General features: G+C 43.7%; 1 protein-coding gene across 1 annotated transcript; it reads right to left on the reverse strand.

Annotated features, from left to right (window-relative positions):
* Window positions 1–1,712: 1,712 nt before the first annotated feature.
* Window positions 1,713–5,724, reverse strand: LOC133370874 (adenosine receptor A1-like). The gene is made up of 2 exons (XM_061597753.1): window positions 5,399–5,724; window positions 1,713–2,451 (listed from the first exon to the last, which is right to left on the reverse strand). The coding sequence occupies exons 1-2, from the start codon at window positions 5,722–5,724 to the stop codon at window positions 1,713–1,715; spliced, it is 1,065 nt and encodes a 354-aa protein (XP_061453737.1).
* Between the last annotated feature and the right edge of the window lie 6,963 nt (window positions 5,725–12,687).

Raw genomic sequence — 12,687 nt, forward strand, 5'->3', positions numbered from 1 at the left:
GTATTGGAGGAGAGCTTTCTGCATACCATGGACTGCGAAAAAGACAAATAATTGGGTGTTAGAACAAATTAAACCAGAACTGTCACTAGAAGCTAAAATGATGAAACTGAGGTTATCATACTTTGGGTACATAATGAGAAGACATGATTCACTAGAAAAGACAATAATGCTGGGAAAAACAGAAGGGAGCAGAAAAAGAGGAAGGCCAAACAAGAGATGGATTGATTCCATAAAGGAAGCCACAGACCTGAACTTACAAGATCTGAACAGGGTGGTTCATGACCAGGGCACGTTCTAAAGGGAGGCCAGGTGAGGCACTGGCCTGAGGGCCCCTGGGGCTACACTCCCCTTCCGTAATCCGCGGCAGCAATCCTGCCACGGATAGCAGGGCAAGAGCATCAGAGCCGCCTGCCATTCCCCTGCTTCACCTACTTTTCTCTTTTGTTTTTTTGCAGCTATGCGCACTGCGTGCACAGGTTTGCCATCAACCAAGATGGCAGCCAAGGTTTCCCTAAGGGGCTGAAGCCTCTGCTGCTATCTTGGTTGATGGCAGCAATGCGCGTGTTGATGGCAAACCTGTGCATGCAGTGCACGCCATTGAAAAAACAGCACAGAGAAAGGTAAGTAGAATGGTGGAATGGTGGGCGGCTTGAGATCTCCCGCCCTGCAATCAGCGGTACCAATCCTGCAGCGAATCGCAGAAGGGGAGTGCCGGGACCTGGGGCAGGCTGGTGCCCAAGGGCCCCGGCCTGCCTGGGGCCGGCCCTGTTGCATGACAGATGCTCTTGGAGGTCACTGATACATAGGGTCGCCATCAGTCATAATCGACTTGAAGGCACATAACAGCAGTGTGGGATGGATATTTGGATAGTGGCAGCTGCAACAAAATCTTATGGTGTACTCTCCCTCAGCCCTAAAACGAGTGCTCCTGTTCAGGGAGCCAACCAGCCATTCAGCCATTCCCTCCTGGGATGCTACATTATGCACATACACATTGGTTTTCTCTTTTTCTTGTCTAACTACCATTAGAGATTGGCGAATTGTCAATTTTGGTTTCTCTCAGTTTCTCACTTTTCCACTCTTAAGATCAGTTCTCCACATTTCTACATCAGTTTGCAATTTTTTTAAAAAGTCCTTATGAAAATTCAGCAGCAATTTAGTGCGAATTTCTTCTAATAGACACATATTTGTATGCAATTTTTGCCAAATACACACATTTTTGCAAAGCAATTTTCCCTTGTATAGTGAATCTTTGGATACTGTTTTCACATACAGTACGTCTTTATGCACACTGTACCCTAGTGTCTGCATTTTTGTACACATTACTTGGCTAGAGAACTGCACTGCAAAATTTGTAGAAGTGTGAATTTCAAAGGATGGCTGTGTTTTGGTTCACATATTATTTCAGAAAGTGCAGATTGCCCATAAATGCAAACTGAATTTAAATTCTCTGCCATCTCTTCATTCAACACCTCATGGCTACTGATTAAGTTCAGTCCTCCTGGGCAGGTTTTGGAGGTTTTTTTACCCAGTTAGATGCTTTTCACTTTTATTTTATTTTATTTTAGCAAAAAAATGAGTTCTGTAAAACCTCCAAGAGTTCCTCTGAGTATGCTTATACCTCCCGTCTTGTTTCTTAGTGGGCCTGTTTTGGCACCATTTCTGTTGGCACTCACCACCTTCGTTTGCTGTTAGGAGTGACATTTTCCCCATCAGGCCTGGGGATGGACTTTGGCACTGGGACAGCTACAGGCCTTCAGCCTGGGCCACTGCAGGACACGGTGGAGAAATACAGATCGGAGGGCTAGCCCAAAGTCCTTCTTCCTCAGCGCATAAACCAGTGGGTTGGCCAAGGAGTTCACGTGGGAAAGCAACACAGCCAAGCGGTTCAGTGACTCATAGTGCTGACAATCGGGGCACAATAACTGGACAGAGTAGATGACATGCAGTGGCACCCAGCAAAGGCAAAAGACGCCCACCAAGAGGAAGAGGGTGCGGGCCATCTGCAGTTCCCTTCTCTTGGATGGCCAAAGAGCCTGTGACTGGAAGTGGCCACGGACTACCCGGAAGAGGTCAGCGTAGATGCCCAACATGGCAGCCAGGGGCAGCAAAGTGCAGGTAAAGAAGATAAAATAGACCAGATACTCAGGGCTAAAAATGGAGGTGAAGGAACAGAGGCCCATGTGTTCACGATGGATCTCGCTGTAGTTGAAATTCTCTTGGCCTGGGTAGATCTTGGAGAGGAAGCCTCCATAAGGCAGGTCGTGGGCTATGATGACAAAGGCAACCCTCTCAGAGGGGATGTTGAAAGCCACTGTCTTGTTGCCGGTCTCCACATACTGCTGAAAGCGGTTCCAGCCCATCATTGGTGAGAGGCCTATCAGAAGCGACAGCAACCAGCAGAAGGCCACAGCGATCCCCATCCAGCCCTTCTTCATGTGCATGGCATAGCTGTCCAATGAAAGAATCCTCATGAGTGTCATTTGAACATTGAATCAAATGTAATTTGTTTACATTCCACTGACCACAAACAAGTATCATGTGAGTTAGTAGCTCTTCCATCACAACTCGAATCACATTGCTTTTGGGGAACCAACAACCCCCAAGCAACCAAGTAAAAAGCCTTCTGTTTGCCGTTCTTGCCCACCAAACCAAGTGACAAGTAATTCACACAGCTCTTTGGGTGGCCAGGAAACGTGGCAAAGATTGAACCTATCTGACGCTTTGGGGTCTAAATAACCACACATACAAAAGGTCCACTGGATAATCTGATGATGTGCATCAGATTGAAGATGGGCTAGACCTTCTTCCCTTGTGGATTATAAAGATACTAAGAACATAAGACGAGCCCTGCTGGATCAGGCCAAGGGCACATCTAGTCCAGGATCCTATTCTCATGTTAGCCAACGACAAGTCAACAAGCAGAACTTGAGTGCAACAGGACTCTCGCCACTTGCAGCTCCCAACAACTGGCAGTATTCAGAGGCATACTGCCATCGACAGTGGAGGCAGAACATAGCCGTTGTGGCTAGTAGTCGTTGATAGCCATGTCCTCCATGAATTTGTCTCATCCTTTTAAAAGCCATCCAAGTTGGTGGCCATCACTACTTCCTGTGGGAGTGAATTCCATAGATTAACTATGCGCTGCATGAAGAAGGACTTTATTTTGTCTGGCCACATTCACACCCCACATTTATTCCACTTTAAACAGTCATGGCTTCCCTCAAAAAATCCTACGTGTAGTTTGTGAAGGGCGCTGAAAGATGCTAGGAGGCCCCTGTTCTCCTCACAGAGCCACAATTCTCTGAGTAGTGTAACAGTCAATCCCTCTTCCCAGGGAACTCTGGGAATTATAGGTCTGTGAGGGGAATAGGGGGTCTCCTAACAACTCTCAGCCCCCTTCACAAAACTACACTTCCCAGGATTCTTTGGGGGAAGCCATGACTGTTTCAAGTGGAGTAATAGCGGAATAAATGTGTGGTGTGAATATGGTCTCTGTGTTGAATCTTCCAACATTCAGCTTCACTGAATGTTCCTGAGTGTTTCTTCTGGTGTTCATGGAACGGTTCCTGCTAATCCAGCTGGCATCTGGATCCTATTGTGTAACATGCAGGAAAGAGCTACCGAAATGATCCGGGGACTGGAGCAAGTCCTCTGTGAGAAAAGGTTTCAATTGTTTGAAGCTTTAGGGGGAGAAAGATGATGGGGAGGGGATGAGAGAGATGTATAGAACCACGCACGGCGTGGAGAAAATGACTGGACATGCTTGTCCTTCTCTCGTAACACTAGAACTTGGGGACACCCAACAAAGGTGAATATTGGAAGATTCAGGAATCAGGACAGACAAAAGGAAGTATTCTTCACATAGCACATATTAATTAAACAGTGAAATTTGCTCCCACAAGAGGTGCGATAGCCACCAACAAACCAAAGGGGGGGGCATAGTTCAGTGACAAGAGCATCTGCCTTGCATGCAGAAGGTCCCAGGTTAATTCCCTGGCATCTCCAAGTAGGTCTGGGAGAGACTTCCTGCCTGAAACCTTGGAGAGCTGCTGCCAGTCAGTGTAGACAGTACTGAGCTAGATAGACCGGTGGGTCTGATTCAGTTATAAAGCAGCTTCCTATGTTCCTAGAGGGTGGCTTGCTGTTATATGGAAGCCGATGGTCTCCATTTGTTTCTCTCCTAAAAAACCAAGATGGTACGTTCTTGGCTGTAAATGCCCCCCTCCCCTTTTCAGTGTTGTTGTGCCCAAAGCCAGTCAAGTTATTTCTGCACTTGAGGCAAACTAATCAAATCCCTCTCCCCTTTTTTTGGTAGTAAAAATACAATAATCATAAACTGAGTCACAATTTGCTGCCTTTTCATGATGCTTGCAATCTGCCTCAGGCTGCACATATACACACACACATCCCTTACATTTGGAGCATATTTAAAATACATGACTTCCTTCCTGGGAATAAACATACATAACAGGAACATTGTACTTCCAAATGATTTATAGAACATTTCACTTGCCATGCCTCCTGTCCAATTCCCCAGGGATCTTCATCTGACCCATCCTCCTGTGGTTCATTGTGAAACTACAGTGTTGGTTGTGGTTTGACAACTATCAAAGTTGTCTCCATCCTTTATGGTATGGAGAAACCTGTGGCACTCCAGATGTAGTCCAACCACAACTCCCATCATCCCTGACTGTTGGACAGGCTGGCCTGGGCTGATGGGAGTTGTAGTCCAACCTCATCTGGAGTGCCACAGGTTTCTCCATCACTGGTATAAAGGATCGAGACAACTTTGATAGTTGTCAAACCACAACCAACATTGTAGTTTCACAATGAACCACAGGAGGATGGGTCAGACGAAGATCCCTGGGGAGTTGGACAGGAGGCATGGCAAGTGAAATGTTCTATAAATCATTTGGAAGTACAATGTTCCTGTTATGTATGTTTATTCACTTGCAGTATGCATAGCCTGCTCTTCATTGCATAATTTTAATCCCAGAATGGGGAACAAAATAATAAACAGAAAATATTTTACCAAAAATTCAAAACCATATAAATTAACAATTCTGTCAGAAGGCAGGTGAGCAAAATTACAATAAGGACAAAAACAAAAACTTCCAATTTAACCAAGGAAAAACCAAACACAGGACATTCAAATAGATGAAACAGCTAAACAGTTTTAGCAATCTCAAGGTATGAAGAAGCTAATGTTCTTTTGTAAGCTGCCTTGGGAGATCTTTGTCCTGAAAAGTGGCAGATAATTAATATCTCCACAGTGAGGATGTACATGTGGTCCATTCATTCTGTGGGCAACCCCCCTAAAAATCAGCTGTGTGCCTACATGTTCACACACACAGAGTTCACATACTGGATGCCAAAAAAAGAGCCTTTGACTTACCTGTTGGGCAGTTTGATCTTCAGGTGGGCGTTGATGGCAATGACCAGCAGGAGGAGGATGGAGAACTGGGTGGTGACCAGTGGAAAGCATGTGAGGAAGAGGCACGTATAGAAACAGAGGATGTACTCCATGCTGAGCACCATGGAGAAGGGGATGGCCAAGGCTCCCACACCAAGGTCGGCCACTGCCAGGCACACAATCAGGTAGTTGGTGATACATCTCAGTTCCTTGTGCAGGTAGACAGTGGCACACACTAGCAGGTTGATGGTGATAATGGCCACAGCCAGGATCCCCTCAAGAACCACAAAACCAAAATACACATCCATGAGGGATATCCTTATTGCATATCACCATTCAGCGGACAACAGAATAACTCTCTTGTCCCTGCAAAGGAAGAACCTCCTCAAACAGATCTGTCCCTACTAGGTGCCAAACGTCTGAAAATTGCTTCTCTTTGATCTAAATGGAGCATCCAGGACCCATGTCTGGGCATCTCTCTTATGTCTCTTAGTACACGTCTTTCACTTTGATCCAAGTCCCAGCTCCGCCCTGCTATCGATAAGCTGAACCCACCTCTGTTTGCTAAGCATTCTGCCATGAAACACATCAGCTTAGCTGCAGGTACAAGATAGCTTTTTATATGGACCATTTAATGCTCATGGATTAGAGAGGCAGGTCCCTAGGGCAAGGCAATCAGTGGTAGAGGTTAAATGAATCAGGGTGTGGGGGAAGAGGGGGAATATAGAGCTCACTTCAAAACTGAAAACTTGCAGAAGAGTATTCTCATAGAGATGCTCAAAGTTAGAATATCCACCCAATTTAATGTATTAGGCATCCACAGCTCCTGCTGGGAGGAAGGGCAGGATATAAATCAAATAATAAATAAATATCATATGTGAAGTATGGGAAATGTAGAGTGAATTTTCCTTCCCCCCCTCCCCCAGACAGCTCTTAGCTTTTGGATTGTGAGTGTGTGAGGGATGGGGAACCTGTAGCCCTCCAGGGATGCCAGAACTACAACTCCCATCATGCCTGACCACTGGCCAGGATGATGGAACTTGGAGTCCAACAACATCTGGAAGGCCACAGGTTCCCCACCCCTGATCTATCTGAATACAGGTTGGTAACTGTTTGTATATAGTTATCCTGTAAGCAGGGGTGGAAGGAGCCAAGGTATTATTCATATTGTTTTTACATTTATATCACACCTTTCCTTCAAGCAGCTCAAGGTTTGACTTAGGCCACATCTACACCAGACATTTATTCCACTTTAAACAGTCATGGCTTCCCCCAGAGAATCCTGGGAAGTGTAGTTTGTGAAGGGTGCTTTGTCAGTAGACTCCTGTTCCCCTGACAGAACTCAAACAGCCAGTATGGTTTAACAGTCATCCCCTCTTCCCAGAGAATTCTGGGAACTGGAGCTCTGTGAAGGGAATGTCTCCTTACAACTCTTAGCACCCATAACAAACTACACTTCCCAGGATTCTTTGGGGGAAGCCATGACTGTTTAATATGGAATAAATGTCTAGTGCGGATGTGGCCTTAGTATTTTATCCTCACAACAATGTTGTGAGGTAGGTGAGGCAAAGAGACAGTGACTGCCCCAAGGTCACCCAATGAGCTTTCATGGCTGAGTGGAGACTTGAGGCCTGGTCTCCCAGGGCTTAGAGTCCAGCACTCTTAACCATCATACCTCACTGGCCCACTTGTGGGAATTGATCCCAACATTAAACTTGGATTCTGCCCCCCTGCGATTTTTCAAAATGGCACACCATTCTGCTTCTTTGTATTATGACTGCCACCCACCATCTTCCCTTTACCAGTCTGCCTCATTGTTCCTTCTCCTGTCCATAGTCTATCTCTGCCTGCCACATCTTCTCTTTCAACATGTCCGCAAGCAAGTGAAGACTACACATAGATACAGTGCATTTCCCTCATAAAAATAGCAGAAACACACCTCTCAAAAGTGGTTGTTCCCCAAAATCCTCCCCCTAAACAATGCCCCTTTGTTCTTTTTCCACCTTGTTTTGTGCCCTGGTTTTAAAAAAAGAGTAACCATTAAACACCTCAAAGGAATGACCAGAGGTACCAATTTATGGTGTTCTGCAGCCCCATCCTAGCAAGGTAGCCCATAATATCATGGTCAAAGGAATTAAACACCACTGGGAGATTCAACAGGGCCACCAGACCTCTCTCTATCCTTACAAGCCGTTCACAATGTTATAATCCTTTGTTGTTTTCTTGTGTAATTATCTTATTTCTAAGGAAAATAGTCCCAATGCTGCCTTTTACCTCTCCCAGGTATGATTGCCACCCATCAATTTCCCTTTACCCATCTGCCTCATTGGTCCTTCTCTTGCTCATGATCTTTCTCTGCCTGCTGCGTCTCCTCTTTCTTCCTTTCCCATCTTCTGGCATCAATCCCTAGTTGTCTTTCAGGTGACATTAAATGGCTGGTAAGCTTCTATTTTCTACTCTGCAGTGCATGGGATCCGGTTCAAGTTCATTGCTTCTACTTAGTATTTGCCAGAGCTTTGGAGGAAGGATAGCACTGAGCACTCTCCTCCCTCACCCTTTCCATAAACAAGTTCAATATGTCCCCGATGGCTATTCCCTAAATCAGGTGCATATCTAAATTGGAACCCCATCCATTCTGGCCATTCCCTTCATTATTAAGAGGGGAAAATACAGCACACCAGGGAAAGGAAATGCATCAGAACATGAGGCAAGCTTATTAGGAGCCTGTCAGTGTTCCCAGGTCTGCACAGATTGCTAACTGCCCTCCTTGGAAACAGGAGACCCATTAGAATCAACAGGATAATCCCACTGCCAAAATTGGAAGAAGCAGGGAAGTTAAAAAAAAAGAAAAAGGGCAACCCAGTCTCACTAATTCCCCATTTCTTAGTTCTTATTTTTAAAGTATTTAATGCTGTGAGTTTTTCTTGCGCTCATTAAAAATCACAGAACAGTCCGCTGGGGACTTTGCTAGGCACATTGAAATAAATGGAGTGTGACACAGCTAGAAATGCGTTTCCATTTGCTAACTCACTACACGTAAGTTCTCAGTGAACTGGGCTTGTTGTTCCACTTTGCGTAGCTCCATGGAACTGGGACCACAGGAATTGAAGAACAATTATTTTTCTTCTCCAAAATATGTCTCCTTCCCCTTTGTCACAAATTGCTGCTTCATTGCCCTTAGCTGCAGAGGGAGTACTATAGTGACAACTAGTGACAGAAAGCTAGGATGACAAGTACTACAGCAATGTATTTAAAATATCAGGCAAAGAAAGGGAATGCAAGAGAGATGTAAATATTTCAAAAGCCAGAAGCACCCATATATTCCAATCAAGAAAGGATATATGTTTAAACAGAAATCCATACCCTTTACTAAGTAACCTATTACATAAAAATACCCATATAATTATTGTTTAACCTTTCCCTTAGTCCTAGAATGATGAACTGCAGTTATAATGGTTGTAGTACAGTGTAAGACACCACAAATGTAATGCAGTGCTGATTGATACAAATTTTCCTGGGACTAAGTCCATTTGAATGCAACGGGGCAATAACATGCATAGTAGAATTGCACTCTCATTTAAAGTTATTTACATATGCCTGTTCATAAAATATATCACAGCTGTTTACATATTTCAAATACAACAGTACTTCATCAAAGCCAGACAAAAAGAGACACATCACAAAATAGCCATAAAACATGGGATACAGCAGTTTTCAACTGAAACCAATACTTTTTACCTAGTTAGCCAGCATGGAGGCAGTGGTGGTACTACAAATCTCCCTTGGAAGGGACTTCCACAGCATTGGGGCTGCCACAGAAAAGGTCCTGCTCTTGGTGGGAGCCAATCTAGCCTCTCCATATGATGGAATCTGAAGAAAGCAGGGCATTTCCTAAAATCATCAGATACCTGAAAACATGTATGGCTTTAGAAAGGAATAGCCAGCCCTCTGAACTGAGTCCAGTCGCAAACTTGTCTCAACCTGTGCAGATGCTTCAGAACAGGTAATACGTGTAACAGGTTATGCTACTTAGCAAACAAGCTACTATGGATTTCTTGTATATCTAATAAAATCAATAAAATTATTTAAAAACTAACAAACAAGTTACCATACCGTGTGCTAGTTGGAAGTTTCCAAAACTCTTCAGAGAGAGTCCCACATGGAATGCATTAAGTTTAATCTGGCATGTGCCAATGTAGTGATGTATACCGCAGTTCCCAGCCACTGCCACACTATCCTGGACAAGCCTCACCATGTATTCACAGAGGGTAATAGGAGCCAGCACAGTCTCCCCCCCTTCAGTAGCAACCAGTAGCCACACAGATGTTCCCCTTCATCTGAGTCAGTTTGCCAGCATTGGAGCATGGAATTCCAGCACAGCATACACACCCACCTACCGCTGGGGGCAGGACTGAATCCCAAACACCTGCAGCTGGCTCTTTTGCTACTCAGCATTGAGGGAAATTGGCTCTGAACATACTCAGAGGCATGTTTTGTTATTGCATACATTTCAAAGCTGATTTCTCATACAAAGGAAACAGACTTCAAAACTGAATCAACTGAAGCCATCTCTGGCTGCATGACCCACAAGAACAAGGAGGGGAGAAAGAACAGAATAAAAACACCACCACCACCACACTAGGTCTAGGTGGTAACAATTTTAGATGCTCCTAAACCAGCCCTCCCCAACCTGGTACCCTGTAGATGTTCTGGACAATTCCCAAGTTTCAGCTAGCATAGCCAATGGTCATAGGTGATGTGATCTAAAACATCTGGAGGGTGCTAAGCTGGTTGAAGACTGCTCTACATACCAGCAACCGTTGATAAATAAGCAGAGAAATTTCAGTTCACATCCTTGTGCAGTCAAGCACCATTTGCTCTGTGCCCACTAGAGGGCAATGCAAGACAGGCTGTTTTACCTAAGTAGCCTATCCTATTTATAGTGCTACACAAAGGAACTCTAGAACTCCCATCAGCAGTTGAAATTAATTATCTGCATTTTGAAAATACATAATTTGCTTATTTTGCATACAATAATCTGGTCCAAGAAGCACGATTATTACAATTTGAGGGGTTTTTTTTAGGGGTAGGGTGTATATGAAGGAAAACCTGAGAACAGAATTGATTCCAAGTCACTTCAGATACAGTTTTATGGTCAAGTTTAGACTTAACATGATAAAAAAATGCCAAAACATGAACCTCTGGTAATCACAACCGTGGTTCAAAAACATACACACAAGCTAACAACTGGTTTTCTCTTAGATTAAGAGAACAGACAGAATACATTATGTGCGTTATAAAAAATACGAAAGTTGTTGTTTTGCATATGGTGTTCTGCTTTCCATATAATTTGGATGTTATTTATTTATTTTTGATGGGGGATGGCATGGAAGGGAAGAGTGAGGCCAGGTACAATGGAAGGGCAATGAAATACTTGATTCTGGTCCCTTAAAATGCACACAGCTGTTTAAATCTTATTATTCAAATTTATTTATTTATTTATTAGGCTTATATCCCACCCGACTAGCGATAGCTCTCTGGGCGGTGAACAGCAAAAAAGTACAATAAATACAGTAAGAAAAACAATACAGTGCAAAAATCCAATTAAGTTATAATAAGTTAAAAAGTACAGTTAAAATGCTTTGGGAAAGAGGAAGAGGATCCATTCTTACTCTCTCGCCTCTCGCACTGGGAGCCCTGCTGTCTGCGTTGTGCTGACATTGTTGGTCATACTGCTTTGGGGCTGCTAGATGGCCAGGTTGCTCCCCTTGCTGGAGTTGTCAGACCCTTGGTTGTCAGACCCTTGGCCACTTGTTGGCGCTTCTTTGAATCCTGACTGCCATTTTCTGTACTTATGGTTAAGCTTGGATTTAACATACAGAAAATCTGACAGAAGTTCATGCTTTGGCAGTCAATGCAACTATCCAAAAACATTTAATTATTTCATTTTATTTATTGTTACATTTATATCCCACCTTTCCTTCAAGCAGCTCAAGACGGTGCACATGGTTCTCCCCCCCCTCCATTTTTCTTACAACAGCCCTGTAAGGTAGGTTAGGCTGAGAAGCAGTGACTGGCCCAAGGTCACCCAGTCAACTTCATGGCTAAGTGGTAATTTGAACCCTGATCTCCCAGGTCCCAGTCCAATACTCTAACCACAACACCACACCTGCTAACAGGCGCCTCTCTCATCTTATAGATAGCCTAAAGCTGCACTACTGTTACAAAATATTCTTTATATCAGCACATTTTTATTAGTTATTTGATAAAATTCTGGAGAGAAAATATTATTGGTCCAAGGTCTCTTCCTTTTTTTTAATTGAATTCAAGAGAAATGGCTTTGGAAAGAGTATCTTTGAATCTTGTTGTGCTTTTGTTCATGGTGGATGGAAGATCATCAAATAATAGGTCCCAAGCACAGCCAGCCCTACTCTTAGGCTAAGGGAGGCACGCTGGTGCCGTCAAGTAAGATTCAACTGCCAGTTCACACAGCTTCTCTACACAGAAAGTGTGTGTCTGTGTGTGTGTGCGGATGCGGGTATCTTTAGGTTGTGTTGGGCAGAGATTAGGACAGGCCCTGAAAACACTGCAGTTAGGTCAGGCACAATACTGAGTAGGATTTTTCTGAAAGTGAAAATAAACTCAATAGAAAACCTGCTCTTGGCAGCATGGGAGGAGGAGAAGGCTGTATGCACAAGTCTGATGCTTTGCTCAGACTCACTGTGGCTTGATTTAGCATTCTGTGCAAACCAGTCCTTTTGAGCATGCGGCCCCCTCGCCAAACCAGAAATCTAAAATAGTACAGATCAGCAAAAGCTGCATCACCTCATTGTTCCAATCACCTCTTTTGATGAAGACAGACATAAGATCTGTACAGCAATGCAAACTCTGCCACCGCTTGCAGTACAAATGTACCTTTCCCTATGTGCTTCTTCCTGCAGAGGGCTCTCTGCAGCAAAAGTTAACTGCACAGCAGCTATTGGCTAGTGACGGTACTGGCACTATGATATATTCCCTACCACAGTTTTGTGATTGTTTTTAAAAATAGTTAAACGTACACATACAAATTAAAACAAAATATTATTTATTTATTTATTTATTTTATTACATTTTTAGACTGCCCTATAGCAATAAGCTCCCAGGGCGGTGTACAGCATAATAAAACAGGTTAAAATACAAGTGGATGTAAATACAATACACAATAAAACATAATTAAAAATTTCCAATTTTAAATTCAAATTTTAAAATTTTTAAAATTTTTAAAATGCCTG

Source organism: Rhineura floridana, chromosome 15 (assembly GCF_030035675.1).
Source record: "Rhineura floridana isolate rRhiFlo1 chromosome 15, rRhiFlo1.hap2, whole genome shotgun sequence".
In the NCBI taxonomy this organism is placed as follows: Eukaryota; Metazoa; Chordata; class Lepidosauria; order Squamata; family Rhineuridae; genus Rhineura; species Rhineura floridana.

Coding starts and splice junctions, on each gene's coding strand:
- LOC133370874 (XM_061597753.1), bottom strand. CDS start 5,724: ATGGATGTGTATTTTGGTTTTGTGGTTCTTGAGGGGATCCTGGCTGTG. Junction 2,452..5,398: donor AAGATCAAACTGCCCAACAG/GTAAGTCAAAGG, acceptor TTCATTGGACAG/CTATGCCATGCACATGAAGA.